The 25,757-nt window shown below is 39.7% G+C and overlaps 1 protein-coding gene across 5 annotated transcripts in view; it reads right to left on the reverse strand.

Annotated features, from left to right (window-relative positions):
* Window positions 1-25,757, reverse strand: part of LPXK (tetraacyldisaccharide 4'-kinase family protein) — a 298,059-nt gene that overhangs the window by 38,998 nt on the left and 233,304 nt on the right. For 4 of the 5 annotated variants that reach the window (XM_089379655.1, XM_089379658.1, XM_089379657.1 and 1 more), the window contains one exon: window positions 21,079-21,159. The exons of the other annotated variant lie outside the window; for it this stretch is intronic. In XM_089379655.1, coding sequence (XP_089235781.1) covers window positions 21,079-21,159 — 81 coding nt within the window. The remainder of the gene's footprint in view (window positions 1-21,078; window positions 21,160-25,757) is intronic. 5 annotated transcript variants of the gene reach the window in all.

Consider the following 25,757-nt stretch of genomic DNA (forward strand, 5'->3'; position numbering starts at 1 on the left):
TGCGCAGTCCCTCCATGTGTCTGTGTGGGCTCCATTTCTGCGTCCCCCCTTTGGCCCCCTTGGCTCCCCTTTAAGTCACAATGTTGTGCTACTAGGAAGTGACTTTTTATTCTAAAAGTGAGTTATGTCCCCCTTCCTCACTTTTTTATTTACAAAATAACTATAGAAGGCAAAATTTGGACAAAATCGAATATTCCAATTAGCCATGGCTATTTAGGAATATTACAGCACCAATCCAGTGAGGCTCAACCAAATATGAGCTCACCATGCTAACTGCAAAACATATGCCCAGACAGAAGTTCACTAAGAACATCAATGCAAATGAATTTATGGAACTCAGAGGCATTTCCCAAATCTGGTCCGGCATCACACCATATAACTTCTGAAAGTTAAGATCCTCAAGGTAGTCACGGGCTTGCAGTTTACCATTCCACATACGGAATCCAACTCCCTCTTACTTCTACAAGTGAGAGCGTCTGCACCTGTTTGAAATAGGTCGTCCTATTTCAAACAGAGGTCTATCATCCACAACCTTCAAACAATGGTTTGGATCGGCTTCACTCTTGGTGAATCTCAGCTTCATCTGACAGCTATCAATCCTCTCATACTACGCCCAGGGAATTTTGCTTCAAGCCATAGAGGGCTTTCTTCCACCTGCATACGTGAGATTCCTGATCATGAATCTCAAACCCCTTGGGTTGTTTCAAACCTGTGGACCTACTACATGAGGGGAATAGTCCCCTTGTAAGATTTTCCTTCGGTACATCTCATACATGTACTTTCATGCTCTTTTTGAATTCAGGCATCCCTGTCACCATCTGACTCACAAACCTCCAGTGCTATGTGTCAATGGACATGGTCCCCAGTGGACTTCCTGCAACTTGATACAACCCTGAACTCAAAAACATCTTTGAAAATTCTATTTTCAAACACGTACCTTTCCATCGATGAGTGCCACCCTGTAACCTTTGACTTCCATTGCCGAAATGGACACCAAGTTCTTCTTGCGATCAGGTACATAAAAGAGATTTTGTAAATGAATTGAGTTACCCTCATTCAATTGAGGGGTAACATTCCCTACACCCTTTCTGGGATAGGTGGCATTGGCTCCAAGTATAATCCCACGATTGTTTCCATATCTACCAAATTAGAGAGTGCACCCTACTATTCGAGGAAGTGCCTTGAAGCACTACAATCAATAAGCCAGATTCCCAAAGAATCTGAAGGAGAGGGCCAATACAAGATAACGCTTCTTTATCTTATCAAAAACAAAATTTGATTCTTCATACCTGGGGTTCCTTGTTTTCTGTGAAGAGTCTGCCATTTCCTTGATGACCTACCTTACCTGTCATTCCTTTGATCATTGAAGATGTCCCTGGAATGCTTGTTATCTTCATCAAAAGATGTGTCTCTGCCATTCAGACACTCCTTCGCATAATGGCCGAACTTATTGCAACCAAGGCATCTGCCTTTCCTTCCACCCTTAGATCCGGACTTCCCAATGAAGTGATCTTTAGGTAGGCCATCAGAAACTTCCACTTCGCCATTTTGATAATATTCTCTGCTTCGACTTCACCCTCGGTGAATTTGAAGAGGGATGAGGAATCCACTGATCCTTTTGTCCTTTCCCAACTGTCTTCAGTGATTGCTCTTTCACTCTTGCTTGGGCATTGTCTTCACTCACCTCACCTCTGATACCATGTTAATTTTAAGTATGTTCTATGCTTAGAGCAATTTATTTCAATTTTCACAGTTACCTCAATATCTTTTCCAGATTAGCAATCTCATCAGCGTTAAAGTAAACTGCACATAGAACATAAACATAAATCACAAAAGACAAGCCAAGACAAGAGGACACAAGATGTGGCGCTAGCCAAGGACAAACTCCAATGTGGGGAACCCTTGATCAATTCTTCTTATATGTTATTCAATAGTTCAGCAGAGAGAGAGAGAGTATGTTTACAACAGAAGTCAACACTTTGACTTATCTAGATAAGAGCATAGATCATCTCTAAGAAGATGATACCTGAGATCAGTTAAAGACATGCTGCTTCAACTGATTCTCCAAGGTGACTCCTTCATCTATCGTTGTGCTGCATTTCGTTATCATGCTACACTTCACCGCACTGCACCATGTTGCACCCATCATCACTATGTTGCATCTCATCACGTTTCATTAATCATGACTGTACCCATCACTGTATTGCATTATGTGCCATTGCTGCACCATGTTGCCATACTGACCTATGTGTTGGCTGCATCTTGCTTGCTTGTTGTCCCTAGCATGCTTGTTGTCCTTAGCAGGCTTGTTGTTGCATGCTAGCTGTAACATTGCATGCTTGGTGTGTTTGTTGCTAAGTACCATACAATTGTCCCACTATTAGTTAGTTGTCCCTTGCATGCTGCTCTCCTTTCAAAGACAGATGCTCTAGCTATTCCGGCAATTCCCTGCAGTTCTGGCAATTCCCGACAATTCCGACTGTTCCCTGCAGTTCCGACAAATCTAGCTGTTCCCGTCAGTTTCGGCAAATCTAGCTGTTCCCGGCAACTCCGGCAAATCCAGCAGTTCCCAGCAGTTCCGGCAATTCTGGCAATTCCCGGCAGTTCTGGCAGTTCCAACTTTTCCTCGCAGTTCTGGCAGTTCCGGCTTTTCCAGGCAGTTCTGGCAGTTTTGGCTTTTCCCGGCAGTTCTAGCTTTTCCAGGCAATTCCAGCTTTTCCCAGCAGTTCTGGCAGTTCCAACTATTCCCAGCAATTCCAACAGTTCCGACAGTTCCCAGCAGTCCCGACAGTTCCTGATAGTCCCGATAGTTCCCGACAGTTTCGACAATTCTGGCTATTCCCGGCAGTTCCGACAATTCCGGCTATTCCCAGCAGTTCCGGCAATTCAGGCAATCCCAGCAATTCCCGGCAGTTCCGACAGTTCCGGCTTTTCTCGGCTATTCCGGCTTTTCTTGGCAGTTCCCGGCAATTCCAACAGTTCCGGCTTCTGCCCTCTGGATTAGGGCAGCGTTATCCCTTAGGATCTCTCCTCCTACTAAAACCCAAAGACAAATAGAGAGGAAGAGATCCCAAATGTGTTGAAATGACTTGAAGACCACCTCTATTTATACTAAAACGTTGAGCACAAGTGGGGTTTATTTGGTTGTTGACCGACCTTGATGAATTTTCCCATAACACAAATAAATTCATATATCCATGAATACTTATCGGAATCGGATGATCTTTAGATCAATCCTACACCTCTCGATGAGAGGGATCCAGGGAAAATATCAACTTCCATTAATAAGATGACCCACATGGAGTTTGGCCCTAGTTGTCAATTTTAACAGGTGTTGACAGCGTAGCAAATGTCTGGCTTGGTATTGACCAAATACATCAGGGACCCTATGAGCTGCCTGTATAAGGTGGGATCAACATCCTTGTCTTCTGATACATCAATCTTCTTCCAGTTGGTGATCATTGGAGTAGCCATGGGTCTACAATCCTCCATCCTGAATCTCTTCAGGATTCTGTAGCATATCTCCCTTGCCCAAGGAAGATCTCTCCCTTTTGCTACCAAACTTCCAACCCTAGGAAATAATGCATTCGTCCCAAATCCTTCATATCGAATTTTGTGGCTAGATTTTTCTTGCAGTCCCCGATGAGCCTGAATGATCGTGTCAAAAAGAGATCATCCACATATAATACTAAAATTAGCGGCTCACTCTCTACAACCAGATAGTAGAGATTTGGATCTGCGTCACTCTTGAAAAATCCCATCTTCTGCAAGTAGTCATCGATTTGACCATACCATGCTCTAGGTGCCTGTTTTAGCCCATACAAGGCTTTCTTCAACTTGCATACATGAGACTTCTTCTCATGTGTCTCAAAGCCCTCTGGTTGTTCAATGTATACCTCTTCTTTTATTACCCTGTTCAGAAAAGTCATTTTGACATCCATCTGATGAATCTTCCATCCCATCTGAGCTGCAAGAAATATCACGGTCCTAATAGACGTATACTTGGCTACCGGGGCGAAGGTCTCCTCGTAGTACCCCTTAGCCACAAACTTGGCCTTGTATTTCTCAACACTGCTGTCTGCAACGTATTTGATCTTGTAGATCCATCTCGAACCTACCACTGATCTGTCTTGAGGCCTTGGCACTACCTCCCAGACATCATTCACCATTATGGAGTTGTACTCCTCTACCATCGCGTCTAGCCAAACCTAATATTGAGCTGCCTCCTTGAAACTGGCAGGCTCCCCATCCTGAGCTACTAATGCCTAATATCTATCTAGTTGTTTTTGCTCCCTCTTATTGTTTCTTGGCGCACCGATGAAGTTCTCTGCATCTCGCAGAATCTGACAAAGTTCCCTGCTAGTTCTTTCTCTGCCAGCAGGTGCTTCTGTTATCTCCTCCTCATCCTGAGAATCTTCCTAACCTGAGGAAGAATTTTTTACTTGAAGAGGCTTAACCAGCGGCTCCTCTTTTCACTGCTCGTAGGAAGGCATCTCACGAGATTTTCTGAAACCCCTGTCCTCCATGAACTTTACATCTCGTCGAACTACTACCTTCCTGCTCCCTAGAAGGTAGATTCTGTATGCCTTAGTGTTCTTGCTATATCCCATCAGATATCCCTTTTCCGCAGTTTGATCCAACTTCTTCCTCTTTTCCTCTGGTATGCGGCAATATGCTAAATTCCCAAATATCCTGAAATGACTGACTTCAGGTGTCTTCCCTGTGAAAACTTTCTTTGGAGTAATCTTGCCCAACGCTCGATGAGGAGTCTTGTTCTGAACATAGACTGTTGTGTTGCATGCTTCTGGCCACAGGAATTTCGGCATATCCTGGTCATACATCATGGCCCTAGCTGCTTCTACAATAGTTTTGTTCTTTCTTTCTGCTACTCCATTCTGCTCCGAATTGTAGGGAGCTGTCCACTCTCTTATGATGCCCTCCTTAGCGTAAAAATTAGGGAATTCCTTATCGACATACTCTCCACCATTATCTAAGCGCAAAATTTTTATTTTCTTCCCAGCCAGATTTTCCACCAGAGCCTTGAACTCTTTGAATTGACAGAAAACCTTTTCCTTGGTTTTCAGAAAATAAATCCAAGTTTTCCTTGAGTGGTCATCAATGAAAGTAAGGAAATACTCGACACCACTGAGAGCTTTGACAGACATAGGTCCGCAGATATCTGAGTGTATCAATCCTAGTACACTCTTGGCCCTGTGTTTGCTCCTAGGAAATGTTGCCTTGGCATACTTTCCTAGAGCGCATCCTCTGCATACATCATCTCGTTTCGTACTCAGATTCGGAACTCTTGTTACAGTGCTCCTGAGAATTCTCAGAGCTCCATGGTGCAAATGACCCATTCTTTTGTGCCATAGTTCATTCAAGTCCTTGTCTCCATGACTGCCTATTAGTGTCATTGGTGATTCTAGTTGTAATCTATACAACCTATTACTTTTGATCCCGATCTGCACTTTCTTTTTCCATCTCGGGTGTTTGACGTATACCTTCTCCTTGATGAAGTAGACGTCATAGCCCTTGACTTAAAGTTGCGACACAGAAAATAAGTTCATCCCCAATCCTGTTACATGCAGCACATTTGTAGCACGGAACCGTTCTCCCGATTCTGTTTGAAAAACTATGGTACCCTTCCCTACTCGAGTACACTTTGCCTTGTTCCCCATGGTGATCTGAAAGTTCATCTTCTCTTCTCGATATTCAGAGAAATGCCACGAGGCTCCACTGTCTATATACCACACTTTTGATGATGCAGAACTAATCATACAAGCCACTTCTTCTTCCAGCCTGGAAGCCCACATAGAGAAATCGAAGTCTCTTTCTTTTGTACAATCTTTTGAAAATCTGTGCAAGTCCCCTGACGTGGATGCCTCTGCATCATGGTCTCAACCCATAACCGATTTTCCCTACCTGTATCTAATTACTCGCTCTGATACCATGTGAAAATTCTATCACTGCAACATCTGATTTATTTTTCCTACTTATTCTTCAATAAGTTATTTATGAAATTCCTTCAATAAACATTAAAATAAACTCTGTTGTAGATATCACACCGTAATACAGAAACAAACACATGTACAAGAATCAACACATTGACATAGATATTTTGGACAATAGTCCCCGGAAAAACCCAATGTGGGAAAACCAGTGCCGCAAGGGAGGATTTTATTATTCAGCGATTCTTCAGTACAATAGGGTGCCAAATTGGCTTACCCATAGAGAGAAAAATTCTCCAGCACTTCTCCTAATCCCAGCATCAACTTGGCTAACCTCTATGTGGCTCCCAGACACTCTGCGTCAGTGCTGGGCCTTTAGGCGTCACCCACGCAGGCCCTCTAGTGACTGTGTAGTCTCTTGCTGCCTCTACGTCTACCTGAAATTCCCTGTGTCTGCCTCTCCTGCCTCAGCGCTGGTCTCTAGTGGCTGATCCCTTCTCTTTGTTCCATACTTGCTCCCTCCTGACTGCTCACCAGACCACTAGTTCGAATTTCTCAGCTAACCCCGCTCCATAAATTGAACTAACTAGTCTCCCTTAGTTGGTCCTCCAAGTGACCCTCAAGCCTCCTCTTACACTTTTCTCGTTGACAAATCAACGGCCGAGATTAAGTCCCTAATCAATGACTAAGATTAACTATAGCTTGATCTATGACTTTTGGACTCTTCTAACACAACTTTATATTAATTCACATTAATATTTTATTTTCCTTAAGTTTAGACTTAGGGACTTCATTAAAAATATTAATTATTTTAATATCTCCCAAATTGTTTAGAATCTGCGCAAACCATTTCTGGGTGTTGGAGATCTCATGTGCTTTAGCTTCTCCACCAATTTTCGTGGCTAGAGCACATCCAATGCTACCTCAAATCAACAGTTAGCTATCACTACCATTGTCTCGACTATAATTCCTTCTACCGACCTGTGGTATAGTCATGCTGGCTATCCTCGACTAGCGGCTCACTGTATGCTCTGGCGTCATGTTATTCCAAGCTCTCATGTTCAACTTGATAGTCTTCTCTACCTCCTCCTTGGTCGTCTCTGCCCCGCGATAATAAGATACACGGCCTCGTCAGCCGTTCGCTAACCACTCAGCCATGTGTTGCTCCTTTGTCAATGGGTCTAACGTCCCACTAAGGGCTATTGGCCACCCCACAACATACACTCCTTTTTAAAAATTTTACTATCCCCTTATAAAAACATTTCTATAGTTGGCCCTGTTATGTTTAAAAAATAAAAATAAAAAACATCATACCATTATACAAATTATGTATGGCCTTAAAAGAAATTTGTCCTGTACGATCACGATCGAACCTGGCCCCAATGATCCTATACGAGCATGACACATTTGTTGAAGAATCTAGGGCAAGTGGGATTAATGTGATTCTTCTTGTCTTGATAATTATTTGTGAGGCATTTTCATTTTCTTGTTAGCACAATATTCTTCTTTACATTATTAGAGTGTGTGTTTCATATTTCAACAACTAGCTACCAAAATAAAAGAGACAAGAACACGAGAAGTTGGTGTTTTGCCAGGGCCAAAACCTCTCCCTCTTGGAGAGGAAAACCCGCACATAATTCTTCTTGTAGAGATTCCAATTGAAGAATACCAAGACCATGACCCTTGACCTACTAGGCCACTCCAAGACCAAGGCACCAATACTCTTCTTTGTCACTGCTGAGATCATTATTATTGTTGTACCATGAATGCTCCTTCACTGAGGTCACTGCTAAACCATGACTACTCCTTCATTGAGATCTTCATTACCGCTGCAACCTTCATTGAGATCTTGACCTTATCTTTATTATGATCATGACTGATATGAATGCAACTTATGTCGAGGATATGATTGTGTCTAGGATGTATGCTGCACCAAGATCCTTCTTATTATACCAGGACTATGAGAGGGTGTGACTATATGAGATCACCTGGATCCTTTACATCATACTCGAGCCAAGATTATGATTGTGTTAAATGTGCTGAGACAAAGTTCTTCAAAAATTCGAGATTGAGATTTCATCTGAGATCCTTATCCAAAAACCACAGGTATCCTTCTCCATACGAGGTCTTGTATCAATGTACCTTGTCTGAGATCTTTCTTGCACCCATCTGAGATAACAAAGACTAGACCGGGTTTTTTCTGTCTCATTGTGCCATCCGAAGTTTTGTACCATACCTCCAAAAATTTCAAACAAGTCCGAGATTCTTGTTCTTTCTTTTCTGTGCAGACCCTGACTAGGTATATATAGTGGTTTGCCCCTGTATTTGAGACAACATGTCCACCGAAAAGATGTGTCTCTATATGTGAGCCAACTTGATGTTAATATTCATTTTGAGGCTGACTTAACAGTTCTCTTCATTGTTTTGTAGGCAGACTTCTTTGTGCTTGACTTGGAGGATTGTGCTTGGTCTTGGAGGGCTAATCTAGTCACTAGGTAGACTCATATACATTACATATATGCTCAAGAAGAGCTCTTCAACATTATTTTGACTCTTTGACTTTCCTAGACCTATGGAATGAGCAAGAAACTCATTCATATAATTTATAAAAATAATATTTCTTTTTCTTGACAAGTACAAAGATCAAAATTACATTGACAAATACCGAACCTAGTTACACTTTTCTTTCAACACTCCCTCTTAACTAGGGACGTATTTTCAATGGTACTTGATTATTCTCAATCTGAAGAATTTCTCATAAGAATAATCGGATTGTTAATCCCATCTGTATAGCATCATAGTAATCACCATTGTCATAGTGCAAGGCCTTGACTAACAGCTCCATCTCTTTATGAGACCATGAGCTACAATGCTAGCGAGACCAATGATTTATAGACACCTTCATCATTGTCTCTCAAGGTACATACTCACCCGGGTGTTCACTAAGTATGACCTTCTAGGACTATTCTTATCTTGGGTTCCCAGACCTCAAAGAATATCGGTCCTCTTGCCTACTCTTATCTTGGATGCCCTACACATCCTCAAAGAGTATCGGATGCCAGATGATTACCCAACCCTCCATTCTTTCTTCCTAAGTGAAGACAAGAATGATGTGTCTATCATGTGTCTACATTTCCATTCATGGCCTTCATCTAGACTTACAAATGTTAGTCCTGGTCTAGTGCATGACACATGAAATAGAAAAAAAAATTGTCCCTCCTTTGTAATCAGGGGTGATCTAATTCAAACTCCCTCTTGATCAAGGACTTGTCAGAGCTCCCTCTTAGCTAGGGACTCTTCTATATATTAGCAACTTCTTCTTCGTGGGTCCTTCAGCTGCTTGATCAACTTCTCTACTTGATGTTGTTAGAGTCAGTGTTTGCATACTGCCATCAGTGATCAAAACTCCTCTTTTATATCATATTAGTGTCCCATGTTGAAATTTTTATCATTCCACCTAGGTCCTCATGCAAAAATTTACTCACTAATGGTAGCCCAAGTTAAAACCCCATTCCCTCTCAAAAATCAATATTTGCTGGCCCACCTTCATGTGTCTTGCTGAGCATACATTGACTATAAAGGCTCATTTCATCATGTTTTGTGTCAGTCAAGTCCACCTGGAGTCCGGTCATTCAAGGTCCCATTAGGTCACTAGGTTTCATTTTCCAAGGTCCAATAAAACACCATTTCACTGCATAAGGCCAGCAAAGTATGAGAGTGAACAAAATAATATCCCTTTTTCAGTTAAATAAGGATTTACAAGCATGTAACCATGGTTGCTAAAGTTCTAATTTTGATTTTAAGTAAGAATTTCATTCCAGTTTGTAATTTTATTCCAAAAACAGATATGTAATCCTATTTTTTTTATATATTTATGTAATTTTATGTCATTATATGTAATAAGTGACTTTTCTCAAGTTGTCAACTCAGTTCCAAAATGCCAAAGGACCAAAAGTCAAAGGTCAAAGTATGCCAATGTATATCAAGTGATCAATTTGTACAAGAAAAGGTCAAATGTAAAGATATAGTTTCCAAGAGTAAATTGAATGACAAAAGGAAGAAAGTGGGTCCCAAGGCCCAAAACATCAATTTCATGAAGTATAAAAGCCACCAAGACATCAAAAGCAAATCCATTTGCACTCTCAAAGGTCGAGCTCACACTCCCTTGGCTCAAAAAGTTGGTTTTGCAGGTTCAGAGGAGAAAAATTTCTTGGCGTTGCGCTTAGAAGCCAGGCGTTGCGCATAGAGATTTGGGCGTTGTGTTTTTTAATGCTGGTGCTTTGTTTCTGGGTTAGGCGCTGCTATTTTGCCCAGTGAGCCTCCAAAGCGCCAAAAACACCTCCAAATCCTCTCAAATCTCAACAAGACTAGGTTTTCCTCCTCTACCAAGTAAGTAACCCTATTTTCCACTCATTTGCTCTTCCAAACAACACTTCTTCTTAGTGTTTGATTCCTAAGCAAAATTGGTCCCTAGGCAAGGGACAAAACCCTAAATTCATTCCTATCTTAAAAATTGCTGCCCACAAACCCTACAACACCTTCCTACATCATTGTTGAAACCATCCCTACCCTTACACTATCTTTCCTTAGTCCCTAAACACTTTTCCTACAAAACCCTAAGACCTAGGTTTCTAAAAATCCCTAGGCAGCCTCTACCATAAACTTGTAAATTAATTTTCATTTCCAACTCCCTTCACATTTTCACCCCCCATCACCTCCCACAGTTCCATAACCCACCACCTCATCTCCCCAAATTTTTGTAGTCCTATCCCCATTCCCTAGACCTATTCCCACTTCCCATTCTCACCTACCTTATCACTAGGGTCTCTTGAACAAACACTATGGAGGAAGACAAAGATTATATGGAAGAAGAGGACACACAAGAAGAAGACAGAGAACAGAGGAGGCCACACAAAGGAGGTAGAATCCTAAGGTTGGAGCCCACTAGCATAAATGAACTTATGGCTTCACCAATGGCAGCCTCATGTTTTCAGTATGTGGGTTGCCTTGACTTTTGCAAATTGATTGAAAGAGTTCAGCATCACCCAGTTTTGACCAGACTCTTTGCATCACACCTTAAAGACAATCAAGTAACCCTAGCAGGAGTGACCTTCACTTTGTCTACTTCTATCATTGTTGCTGCCACAGGGATTCCAAACATGGGTGAGAGGTGGTTTAAATCAAAGGATTTGGAGGATCAATATTATGAACCATTTATCAAACCACTGTACAAGAATGAAAGGAGGAGGGTGTTCCCTTTCACCTACCTTCTTAATAGGTATGCCCCCATGATGAAAATCATCATGAAGTACTTCTCTTGTGAAGGTAGGTTCTCTAGGCTCTATACCTACCATATCAGACTACTTATGCACTTCACAAGGGTCAAATTCCTCAATATCCCATACTATCTGTTCAAAAGCATAGATAAAATGGCCTCCATTGTGCAAAAAAGAGATTATGACCAGCAGATGAACAACCTTTTCCATCACTCATTGATCAAGATCATTGTCCTTCATCACCTTGATCAATTGCATATTTCATGGGACAATTTCATTGCCAATGACATTTTCACTACTCCACATGTTGAAAGTATGCCTTCTTCATCTCATCCCACTGATCATCATGCTGAAGCCATACCCCCTTCATCTTAGCCCACTACTTCTATTCCTCCATCTGATCAACCACCCTCATTATCACTGCCATCATCACCATTTCATGATCATGCAGGGTCACCTAGCAGAGTTGAGGTCATCAGGCCTAAGAGGACAGATGTGAGCACATTGGCACATACTTATCAGAGAGGCCACAGGCAGGTGTTTTCCCCACAGATTGTGGGGGGGACCTTGAGTTGAGGTCATCAGGCCTAAGAGGACAGATGTGAGCACATTGGCACATACTTATCAGAGAGGCCACAGGCAGGTGTTTTCCCCACAGATTGTGGGAGGGGCCTTGCCTTCTTCATCAGCAAAGCAGGTACAGAAGGGCAAGGAGAAGATGACAAAGGCAGAGATCCAACAGCAGGAGGAGGACCTCCATGAGACAGAGCAGGATTTTGACTTAGTTGACCTAAGTGAGCATGATGACAGTGAAAACACAAGCATTGTCATCAAAGAAAAGGATGCACTCATAAGGGAGCTCCAGGTCAACTTGCAGAGGGCAAAATACATTATTTCATACTATGAGCAGGAAAACAAGCAGTTTGAGACCAAACAAGAGCTCATGGAGATTCAGCTCATCAAGGCAAAGAGGGAGGCTGAAAAGGCTAAGGCTTTACTTGATGAAGCATATGGAGAATATGGTGAACAGCTGGAGGAACAAGTGCCAAGAAGAAGGCCAAGGACTAGAGGCCTAAAAAGAGCATTGGAGCTAGAAAAACAGAAAGAGGCTGAACTAGCTAATCAGCTCACCCTAAATGAACAGTTTGCCAAAATGATCAATGAGAACCGGGAGCATTGGCTCGAGAGGGTAAACAACCATCTTGAAAAGATCCTAGACAAGGCCAAAAGGGATAATGAAATTCAGAAGAAGATGGCAAAACACTATGCCTACAGAGAAAGGATTTCCAGGGCAAAACTCAAAGCTGCAAAGGAGAAAATTGAAACCCTAACCAAGCAAAGGGAGGAAGATAAACTTGACATCCTTGCTGAGGCATCACTCATGGCTTGACACACATCATCAACATTCCTCAGGCCAAATTTTGGAAAATTTTGAGCAATTTTGGGAAATTTTGAAGTTTTGTGCATTTTTGGCAATTTGTGCACCAGTCACACTGCCAAGGACCTCCAAATGCAAAATGGCCACCACTGTTGGATTCAGAAGGCCAATTACAATCAATAAAACCACTTTGCTAAGCTTTTTTGGGTCAGTTGGGCAGTCAAAAAGTAAAAAAAATACCCAAAAACTCATGTTTCTACCTTGTTTTGGAGGTTGGTGTTGCACTTTTGACCAGTCTTGGAGAATCAACTTTTGGAGGGCCAAAACTTGACCATTTTGGAAACTAAGGGTAGATCTGGAAACTAGATAGGACAAGCTTTCCAATGAGCTATCCTGGGCTCAATTTGGACACCGGGAACCCCCTCAAAAGTGGAGCTGAAGTTGGCGCTGCGCTTAGGACAGTGGCTGCGCTTTTGACACAAATTTTCTGAGTTTCTTCATTTTGTAAATTTTCTTAGTTTTGACAGTTTCACCTTGACAAATCATATTTTTACCCATGTAATTGATGGATGTAAATGTAATAATGATGTTTTTACTGTTACCTAGGGTAAAAACTACTTTGGTGATGTAATGAATCAGTTTCCAAAAAGTGAGGGATGAGTCACTTTGACCACCCTACACTCTAGCTATCAGTTTAGTTTTTGGTGGAACTGCTCCTCCTCTCATGGATTCGACCCCTGAGGCTGGGAGGAGTTTGTTTGAGGCTTATATCATGTACCTTTTTAGTCATTCTACAGGTTGGACTCCATTGGATATTGTATTAGTGTTTCAGAATTTGGCATGGAATATATTGGATGAGTTGCAACTATTTTGGTGGGATTCCTATGGCATGGTATTTTCATATTGTTTCTTTTTCAGTTACATGTGTGTGAATGCTTTGTATCTTCCATGATCCATTTCACTTCTAAATACGTTTGATTTTCAAAGTGTGATAAGCAGAATACATCTCCTATGCTCTGTTTTGGGAAAATCATCATAATTTGTTTAATTTCTTCAGTTTAAAAAGAATTCATGATCTTCGTGCTCTTTTTAGCACCTCACTAGTCTAAATCATCTCATCACTAGACTACCAAGTGCTAAAGTAACTTGCCTACCTTGCCCCATCAGATGTCTGCAATTCTGATTCTTTTTTGCCCAGACCTAGTTCACTCTCTGACCTAATTCACTCATCTAGTGACTACCCCAACCAAATCAAATCAAACAAACCCTGAGCTACTATATCTAGCCTAAAACCGTAATCTATCCAGCCCTCCTGGCTATGATCCTTTGGAGAGAGCCTTCTCTGGCTTGGTAGGGCTAGCTACCAAGTCAAAAGGTTGGTCTGTGGTTACTTCAACTAGACTCCTTCTCAGCTTTGGAGATTTGGAGGAGTGATAACAAATGTCCTGAAATTTAATTGAGATTCTTCCTTGTAGGGCAACAACCATCAATCACTTTCCTTCTTATTTCGTCATGTCATTCCTTTCTTCATGGAAAGTAGCCTTCTTGATACATATCTAGAACCTTCTTCATATGGCTACTTCTTTTCTCTCCATGCTTCTTTTAAGAGTTTCCATCCACTGCATGAATGCTAGTTGCACTTGTACTTACAAGTCTTGTTCTAGTAGCCCTGCATGAACTCATCCAGATATTATTCAAGAAATCAAAACATTATATTAAATTAAATCATACCTTATGAGATGGCTTTTCATCATGACATCTTCTTGTCGGTATCAGCATCCTGCACACATATTGTCACATCTCTCAAAGATATCCATTGTCAAGGGTCTTCATCATTTTCAGACTTTCATCAGTCTTCATATCTTTCTGGGAGATTTCCTAGTCAAATCTTCTTGGTCTTTTGGATGTTGATTTCCTTCATCATGGTTGCATATCTTATGATCCCTTCCTTCCTCACAAATTCCATTCCTAGTAGCTATCAGTCAAAGTTTCTTCATTGTAGTCAATCACCTCATACTTCATATGAGGACATATTATGTTGATTTCATCTAATGTGACTTATGCTTTCCTGCATCCTTTCAGAGGAGGAGATCCTTTTTTTTTTTATCATGCTTCTTACGGTAGAAGTGATGATCCATTTTTACCTGCAACCATACGACGTGACATTATAATATTAAACACAAGCATACATACCTTATTTTACCTTCAGGTCATCGAGGCTTCTTCTAGCAGCTTCCTTGATTGAAAAGATCTTCAATCCCTTGATCTGTTACATGTCATCACATCATCATCTCATGGATACCATAAGTTGAAGTTCTTGTTGAAACACTTGCTTCCTCTCTAGATTAGTGAACCCTATGATGAGGATTCCATCATAGAATTTTGAGGATCTTGTATATCCCCAACTAGCAGATGTTTCCTTTTTGACTTGATGTATGATGAGCCTTAGATGACTCCTTATTTTCCTTCAATGTCCACTGAGGTTCCCAAGAGCTCTATATCCTACATGTTGTCTCCCATGGATTTTGTCTTTCATGATCCCTATGGTGATGTTGCGAGCTCTTGTTTCTAATGCTTCCATGATGCCATGATGCATCTTATTATCATTGTCCTATCTTATAACACAATATTTAGGAGCTCATGATAGGACCCTTTTGTGAGGGATATTATCTTACTCATAAGAGAGATTTGTTACTCCCTCTTTCCTTGGCCCTTTTCTTCAGCTTCCTCCATCTTTCAGTGATATGAGCTTCCAAAATCTTTCTATGGCATTGAATCTTAACTATACTTATTTTTGTCTTTTCTTGAGGACCAACCTTACCTTTCCTTTTTGCACATGGTTGAGTTCCTTTAACCTTCAATATTTTTGCCATCGACATATCTTTCTCTATCTAGCATAGAGACACAAGTTGTTGAATTAGGTAACCTTCATGGACATTTGTTACCTTGCCTATCAGTTAGAACGATGATGATTATCTTCCTTCCTAGATCTTGTAGATGGGATCTTATGAAGATATCCTACATCCCTTGATACCCTTTTTACTTTCATGAAGATATCCTACATCCCTTGATACCCTTTTTACTTGCACCTTCAGAGACTAAGTTTATCATATAAATCTTTGTGATGTCTCCTTTCTTGCTACATAGGGATGAGAGAGCCTTAAGAGTTTCCTCCCATTAATTTAACAAAGACCTTTTTCCTTGGTATTTTTACTTGACTTCTCTTATCTGTGAGGATTACGACAAGTCCTTGTTCCATGCAAGGACTTTTGATGACCCATCCAACCTATAGATCTCCTTGCAATCATGAAGTCACTTAGCCAAACTTGATTATAAAATAAAATATACTTACTTGGCAAGTGAAGATGAACTCTTCCACTTGATTTACTTTGATGACGGTTGAAGCAGATGCATTGATGCTTCCTCCGAATAAGATCCTTGATGTAATGGTGTGAGGCTTGCCTTCTTGCCTTCAAGTTACTTCGACTTATACATCTGATTCTTGTGATTAACAAACTGTTGATGAACTTGAGATTGAATTGTCTTGTTATCACATAAGTGGATCATGGAACCTTGTAGTATGCAACATTGTGTAGAACCATAGAGTCTAGATGTTGCTTGCCTTGATGATCATCGAGACCCATCAACGGACACCTTCATTCTATATTGAGATTACTGTGGTATGACATATACTAGGACTGTGAAAACTGCTTCCATGAACTTCATTCTTTGACTGAGATTACTTAATCCTATTATGGCACCGAGATCCCAATAGCATAGCACCGAGACTGTGGGTAGTATAGACTGTTGAAGGCTGTCTCCTTGATTATATAGACAAAAGCCTTTGCTATTGTAGACTGTTGTTGTAGACTAATCCTTTAATCTTGACAAAGCTCTTGCTTTGATGCCCTTATTGAAGACTGATCCTTGTATGTCTCTTTTGCTGCCCTTCCTTTGACTTCAACACCTTCGCTCTGATACCATGTTGAAGAATCTAGGGCAAGTGGGATTAATGTGATTCTTCTTGTCTCGATAACTATTTGTGAGGCATTTTCATTTTCTTGTTAGCACAATCTTCTTCTTTACATTATTAGAGTGTGTGTTTCATATTTCATCAAATAGCTACCAAAAGAAAAGAGACAAGAACACGAAAAGTTTCCATTTTGCCAGGGCCAAAACCTTTCCCTCTTGGAGAGGAAAACCCACACATAATTCTTCTTATAGAGATTCCAATTGAAGAATACCAAGACCATGGCCCTTGACCTACTAGGCCACTCCAAGACCAAGGCACCAATCCTCTTCTTTGTCACTATTGAGATCATCATTATTGTTGGACCATGACTGCTCCTTCACTGAGATCACTGTTGAACCATGACTACTCCTTGATTGAGATCTTCATTACTGCTGCAACCTTCATCGAGATCTTGACCTTATCTTTATTATGATCACAACTGATATGAATGCAACTTATGCCAAGGATATGATTGTGTCTAGGATGTATGATGCACTGAGATCCTTCTTATTATACGGGACTATGAGAGGGTGTGACTATATGAGATCACCTGGATCCTTTACATCATACTTGAGCCAAGATTGATTGTGTTAAATGTGCCGAGAAATAGTTCTTCAAAACTTCAGGGAGACCGAGATTTCATCTGAGATCCTTATCCGAAAACAACAGGTATCCTTCCCCATACGAGGTCTTGTATCATTGTACCTTGTCCGAGATCTTTGCTGCACCCATATGAGATAACAAAGACTATACCGAGTTTTTCTGCCTTATTGTGCCATCTGAAGTTATATACCATACCTCCGAAAATTTCAGACAGGTCCGAGATTCTTGTTCTTTCTTTTTTACGTAGACCTTGACTGGGTATAGTGGTCTACCCTTGTATTTGAACCGACATGTCTACCGAAAATATGTGTATCCATACGTGAGCCAACTTGATGTTAATATTCATTTTGAGGTCGACTTAACAGTTCTCTTCATCGTTTTGCAAGCAGACTTCTTTGTGCTTGACTTGGAGGATTGTGCTTGGTCTTGGAGGGCTAATCTAGTCACTAGGTAGACTCATATACATTACATATATGCTCAAGAAGAGCTCTTCAGCGTTATTTTGACTCTTTGACCTTCCTAGACCTATGGAATGAGCAAGAAACTCATTCATATAATTTATAAAAATAATATTTATTTTTCTTGACAAGTACAAAGATCAAAATAATATTTATTTTTCTTGACAAATACTGAACCTAGTTACACTTTTCTTCAACAACATTGAGGTCGGTTCTTAGAATTTATCACTCTAATACTATGTTAATTCTCCTACAAGCCTAACACCTCGCAATCCATTGACTTAGTAGATTACAAATTTACTAAATGAATGCAAAGCTAGGCTCTTAACTTTAATTAGCAAAAGCAAAAAACATAACCAATCTCACAAAAATGACACAACATATTCTACCCAATCAATAAAATATTCAGAACCTACTTTGGTCTTCGCCCTGGGATAATGGCTCAATTGAGGAAAGTACAAGTAGATCTGATCCTGCTAATCAAGCCCTCTTTGGCTGCTTTGGATCTCCTTACTGCCCCCCTTCCTTGGACCCAACACACCTGAGTATTACACTCCTCACTGAGATGCTTCTCTCAATCTTGTGTTGATATATAGTGTGTCTTCTTCCTCTTATTAGCCTTATCTTTATAACTTTTTATTGATCTAAATCCCTAACCCTAATCTCCAAAGTGATTGATGACTGAGATTAGATCTCTCCTCACTTGAGATCAAAGGTTGAAATTAAACCATAATTACTAAAGCAAATACTTTACTTTTTCTAATGTTTCTTTAGCTCAATTAGTCAACATAACAATTAGGTGTTTCTCGTAAGTTAAAACTTAGGCTAAGTTACAAATGAAACTTGTTCACACTAGAGCAAGTGTCTAAGTAGACTTTAGGTGACTTTTGCATGCCCAAACACCTAGGCTTGTGAAAAAGAACCTACCTGAGCTACAAACATCAACGAAAGCATCTGTAACATACCCTCAAAATCAAGTGAGTTCATCATCATAGGTAAAACAGCTATAAGAGTATCACAATGGGCCATATCTAATGCAAAGGCACCAAAGAACTTCACAAAAGCATCATCTTCAAATGTATTTCTAGCATAGGGTTTGTAAACAAGTTTCCATGCTTAGATATGCGAGCATTGTCCAAAGGCCCTACTAAGTGTTTCCAACCCTAAGGGAAGCAACAATTCCTACTCCAACCCATCAATCAATGGATGAGAGTGGGCAATGGTATGGTGGGGGATTACTTCATGGAGGATGCCACCATATTTGTATTGATTATGAAATTCCATGATTATTGAGTGTTATAATGTAAAGAGGGAGCAATCATGGGGGCCCTAAGTTACCCCTTTCCTTGTCCTATTTTTACCACCCCTCTTGTACTCCTTTTTCTTTAATGATATTTTTCTTGCATAGCTTGGAATACAAGCTTTTATTTATGCATCAATTACTCCTTAATGATGAAGCATTTTATTGGTCATTGAGGTTGGGATATGAAATTTCCTTACATGTTGATTGTTCAATGCATTAGCCAGGAATTGAGGGCTAATGAGGAGCATATAGCTCAGGCTAGGCTTTTGTCCACATACTTTATTATATCCCAACAATTTTTTTTTTCATTTTATTATTATGACTCATGCTCTTTCTTTCCCTTTTGATGCATCAACCTCTTAGGGAAAAGTTTCTTGGCCCCCACTCAAGAATGAGGAAAACAAGGAACCAATACTGGTGAAAATAGCAATTGACCCGAAGATGAGATTTGGATATAGTGGACAAGTGGAAAGTGTTAAGTATGGATTACCATGGACATGCAACATCAATCAATGCCTTGTATCTATGCCCCCCTTGGACAGTGGAAAGAAAGGCCTTGAGGAGGGTCACACTAGACTAGGGGGCATGGGATGACCACCAAGGTGAAGCATGGGAACAAGAATACAACAAAAAGCAGTCTATCATCCAATTCAATCTATGATCCATACTAGAATACCCTTAAACATTTAATCTAATCACTTGATTACAAAAATGGTTAATGTACCTTACAATGGATGACCCACCTTCATCTAATAAGTTAGATGTCATTAAGCATTGACCATAGCAGGGTTGGAAGGCCTTTGAGACTAGCTATCTATAGATCATAAGGACGCTAGCTAATAATCCTATAAAAGTGGGAGAAAAATTTTCTTCTAGGGGTCACCCACTCAGTTGGATAATAGTGCCCATATAGATGTAGAGTTGATCTTCAAACATTAGAGAAATGTTGAGGTCTAAATTGGGCCTCCTAAGGAATATTATAAAATTAATAGTGGAAATAATAAAATAAGATTAGATTACTTCATCAAATTTTGGAGGGGAAAAATGAAAAACTACTTTTTCAACTCGTATTTTCAACTTATCTCCATATGATTTTACTCAAATTTCAAGCGGGAGAACTCATTGGATGCGGAATTTAATTTTGCGTCCAAGGAATACCCATGTTGCATACTTTTGATGGACCCTACAACATGAAAAATGTGAAATACATGAAAAAACGTGATTGCAATCACGTTTTTTCATGTATTTCACATTTTTCAAGTAGTAGGATCTATCTAAAAAATGCAACATGGGTATTCTTTGGATGCACAATTAAATTCCGCATCCAACGCGTGCTCTCGCTTGAAATTTGAGTAAAATCATAGGGAAATAAGTTGAAAATATGAGTTGAAACAATAGTTTTTTTATTTATTATCTTTTTACTCCAAAAATGGTGAATCATCCCCCATAGTTGACATCATCATTTTGAATCCTATTTGTTCTTATAAAGTTGATTTTTGTTGTACATTTTTGTTTTGAGGCCCATTTTTTACCTCAAAATTTCTATAATGTCTTAATCTTTGTTACAAATTTGGACATTTCACAATTGCCTTCAACTTCTTGATACAAGTCCATATTTTATCTTTAAGGCTTTGATACCATTGTTAGTGTTTAAAGAGTGCACACACATTCATGAAAAACAAACAAACTCTCCATTACATCATCACTCATATGAACCCCAATATAATTATATTGGTTTAACCATTTAATGCTTAGCATTACTTGCATGTTGGTCACATGTTACTAACAATTAGTAATATCACTAACAAGGTAAATGGTCGTACAATAAATGCTCACATAATAACATTAAATGATCCATCCAAATAGTGATATATATATATATATATATATATATATATATATTTTTACGATGGTGCATAGACTCCAAGGTGAAAAAGAAATGGCAAACTAGTTTATTTCATATAATAAGTGACAAATCGAACAGGCACTATAGTTGGTTCAATCTATTGTCACAATATTAAGTTATCTTGCACATCTTTGAAATAGTTCTTGATCCTTTTGCAAACATTAAAAACATATTTTTAATGGATAGGCACTCACCTTCTCTGTTAATATAATAGTAACGCTTTGTCCAAATTCATCTTCCAAATTTTGAAGCTTCTTTTGTACTAATCGCAAATCCTGAAATAATTACATACAAAATTGTGTTTCTGAACATTAACATATTTTAGGTGCTATAGAGAAATTTCAAGGAAAACATAAACATTAATTGAAAATTTGTATCATGCAACTTTCAGAGTATGTAGTCTATTGATGAGTAAGCTAACAGAAATAAAGTAAACAAACTTTCCTTTCCTTACTTTTTGATGCAGGAGCATTCAGCTCAACAATTTCATTATGTTCTAGTTAACTTAGGGGGTCTTGTGTTTTCAAGGAAGTTGGATTCCTATGTATGTAATTATTAATGTTTTGAGTGATTAGAATAGAAATTAATTAGATATTGTGAGGATATTTGTAAATGCTCTCGAATGTAGGAGAACATGAGTGATGATGAGTGATGACGAGAGAGTTGGAAATCAATTATAAGTCTTAGACTAGAAAGTGGTGTCATGATTCGTGGAACTAGAGAGGATTCTTAGGGATTACTGGAGTTAAAAGTGGACTTAGAGGATATTCAGGATTTAGTTCAACAGATTAAGGATCTGAACCAGAATTGGTTAAACAAAACCTTTTGTATAAATGTAAGCCTAAAAGGCATAGTAGTAAGATAGAGATTCAGTCAGTGAGTCAGGAGTCAGAGAGTCAGTCAATTAGGCCTACGGGCAAGAAAGGAAAGGCCATTGATATTGAAAATCAGGCCAAGGAAGAAATTCCTGTGTAAATGGTTGTTCATTAATAAATATAACTCGATTTTGAGTTTGTGTGATGTGTATTTGAATTATAAGTTGTGTGTGAACTTGAGTAATTCTGCATAACGTAGGTTGTAGGTGTGCAGAATCAGAGAAGAAGTGTAGAGAGGAGTGTTATGGTTTTACACACAGACAGTATTGGAGAAAGCCTTTAATGTTACAACAAAGGTGAAGAAAGCATAAAGGCGCAAGCGGGGATCGAGATCAGAACAAGTGAAGATTGTGAGGCGAAGACAAATACATACGCAGAAAGCCAAATTGGCGATTACACAGGAAGAAACAAAAGAGCGTAGCGGTGCACAGGAACCGTTGGATCCGTCAAATCAACGAATGAGAGCGAGGGTGTAAAGACCATTAACTGAAATTCGATAATAACCAGAACTAAAATACAGTGAGAACCAAAACTGAACTGAAATACAATAAGAGAATTTGGTCACCTACCTGAACTGCTGCCTGCTCTGGTGTAGTTGATGGCGTTGTGGTTGCTTCTGATACCAATTACCGGGAAACCAATTCCACCCAGCCTAGACTGAGCAGAGCCTGGCTGCTCAATCCAGTAAGCTTCTCGCAGAAGCTCACTGTTCCCCATGCCCCGAACCTCAAATACCTTAAGCTCTTCCCTTAGTCAATTGATTTTCTCTGGTTTGTCCTCCCTTCTCTGCTGATTTTCTCCTCTGCCTTGCTGCCCCCCGTGATCGGCTCAGATCAGTGGTTTTATAATTGCAGGCTTGGCGGTGGCCGCCCTCCTGCCTACGGCCACCGCTCTTCCTCCTCCCGACACGCCTCCGCATGCATTTCACTCTCAGATACCTTTCTCTCTGATCTTCTGTACGTTACTTATCTTTCCTGTTTGGCCCTTGCGTTACCTTTTACATAAGTTTGATATTTTATACTTTTGTTTATTATAAACTTTAATTTTATGAAGTTTTAATATTATATATATATTTATAAGTTTTAAATTTTCTATTTATAACAAAGTTTAATTCACATTTATGTTTAATATGAAATTTATCAACTCAGTTTTTTTTAATATAAAGTTTGGAAGGGTCATTACATACACTCCCCCTTCAAAAACTTCGTCCCGAAGTTTGATTTCAAAATTTTTGTTTTAATGTTTAAGAGACTATAAAATTAGAGTTTTAGGTTTATGATTTTAAATGGATAATTCTTACCCTACACAGGTTCCCAATCTATTCTATAATCATCCTATCCTTCCTAATCTCTTCCGCTCCCATCCTATCCGTCCTCTACTGGAGTATGCCGTGGCGTCAGTTTTACTGACCTAACCATTCATAACTCTAAGGTGACAGCGTCGGTTATACCGACCTGATTCCCAGTAGGCATCCGGCAGTCATCATCACACGTCTAGGGGAGCGTGATTCACACAGTCCTCCCATGACTCCAGGGTTCGGAGGATAAACGGTGGGTAACACCTCCACCCCTCCCAGTAGAATTAGGGCTAATACTTTATCATAGAATCACTTTGAGCTTTAATGGTTCTGAGGTTCGGTCATCACGTGGTTATCCCGGTAACTGTTCATTACCTGCAATCATACACTTACCCATACATTTGTAAAATGTGCATTAGCATATTCAAAATAACTTCATGTATTATTCACATATGACATTACAGTATAACATATTTTGCCATATTCCATGCATGTCATTTGACCTTCATCTAGAATGTATTCACTTCCTGCCTTCTATTCCATTGTTCATGTTGACATGCATAAATAAAACAAATTTATAATATCTTAATTTCTATCAGAAGTAAAATCATTTACGGTCTTTAACTTTACCTTGACAACTATAAAAATGAACCGCATATATCGTTTTGGTATCCATGTACCAGCAGAATTTAAACATATATATAATGTCGCAAAATCTCACGTATATTTATAATCATTCAAAAATGTTTCTGAGTCTCTGATTGCAGTGAAGTAAATATATACTAAACATAGTTTAATGTTCTTCAAAATTGACATAGATTAGGGTATCTTTGGCATATGTCCTCTGTATCTTCCCAAGTTGCTGATCCAGGACTATACTTGTCCCATTGGACCTTAACTTGGTCCACCAAGCGGTTCTTCAGCTGTCGAACCCTACGTTCCAGTATACGTATTGGTTCGACCGTTACGACTCCCTCGTCCGATACCTGCAATTCCTTCCATTGAAGATTATGAGATAGATCAGCTATATAATGCTTTAATACAGAAACATGAAATACATTATGAATTCTATGCAAGTGAGGTGACAGGGCAAGACGATAGGCAACAGGTCCAACTCTTTCCATGACTTTAAATGGTCCAATAAATCGGGGTGACAACTTTGTCCCTTTTCCGAATCAAATAGTACTTTTATTTGGTTTGATGCGGATGAAGACCTGATCCCCTACTTCATACCTCCTATCAATTCGGTGAGCATCTGCATAACTCTTTTGTCTATCATGTGCTTCCTTTAATCGTTGTCTAATTTGTCTTACCTGCGCTTCCATTTCATGGATTAATTCTGGTCCTATTATCACTCGATCTTCTAACCTGTCCCTCCCAACTTAACGGAGTTCTGCAAGGTCTGCCATATAAAACTTCAAACGGAGGCATCCCAATCGAACTGTGGTAACTGTTGTTGTATGCAAATTCGACTAAGGGTAAGTACTTTTCCCAATGTGATTGCTGATCCATCACATACATTCGCAACATGTCTTCAAGTACTTGATTTACCCTTTCAGTTTGCCCATCAGTCTCAGGATGGTAAGCAGTGCTTAAATTTAGCTGAGTACCTAAGGCTGTTTGCATACAAGTCCAGAATCTAGAAGTGAATCGCGAATCTCTATCGAATATAATCTTTTTTGGTACTCCATGAAATCTAATAACTTCATTTATGAATACTCGGGCTACGTCAGCAACATCGTAAGTATCTCTTACGGGAATGAAATGGGCGCTTTTTGTTAATTTATCCACCACTACCAAAATGGCATTGTGTCTTTGAGAAGTAAGAGGTAGTCCAGTGATAAAATCCATCGAAATGGTCTCCCATTTAGACATAGGAATGTCATGGGGTTGTAAGAGGTCCGCTGGGTGACAATGATCTGCCTTTACTTGCTGACATTCCAAACATTTTGCAACAAATTGAGCGATATCACGCTTCAAGCCTGCCCAAAAGAAGAGTTTCTTGGTATCCGCATACATCTTCCCTACTCCAGGATGAGCACAATATACTGCTCTGTGGGCTTCCCCAAGGATGGTATCTCGAAGATCTTTATCATCAGGAATATACATCCTTCCATGGAATCGTAAGATCCCATCGTTTTCTAATTCATATCCCTCAAATTTAGATTCTTTTTCCCTATTACCTTCAAGACCTGCTCTTACCTTTAAATACTAGCTGTCTTTTATAAGATGATCCAGTACTCGTTGTCTTAAGTCTACTTTAATGGGTATGAGAGAAAATATCCGAGGTCTTCTGCTTAAAGCATCTACTACCACATTTTCCTTTCCCTTAATGTATGATATTTCGAAGTCATATTCACTTCGGAATTCGCTCCAGCGCCTTTGCCTGGCATTTAAGTCTCTTTGGGTGAACAAGTATTGTAGACTTTGATGTTCGCTTTTAAGTGTAAAACTTCATCCCACTAGATAGTGCCTCCAAATCTTTAAAGCTAGCACTACATAGGCTAGTTCTAAACCGTGAGTAGCATAGAGTTCTTCATGAGGTTTTAACTTTCTAGAAACATATGCTATCACTCCTCTATCCCGCATCAACACTACACCCAGCCCTTGTTTGGATGCATCAGTACAGACAGTAAAATCTTTGTCCATGTCTGGGACTCTTAGGATTGGTGCACTGGTGAGTAGTCTTTTGAGTTCAGAG

The sequence above is a fragment of the Pinus tabuliformis genome, chromosome J (assembly GCF_031772625.1).
Source record: "Pinus tabuliformis cultivar Carrire ecotype Pingquan chromosome J, CPIR1, whole genome shotgun sequence".
NCBI lineage: Eukaryota > Viridiplantae > Streptophyta > Pinopsida > Pinales > Pinaceae > Pinus > Pinus tabuliformis.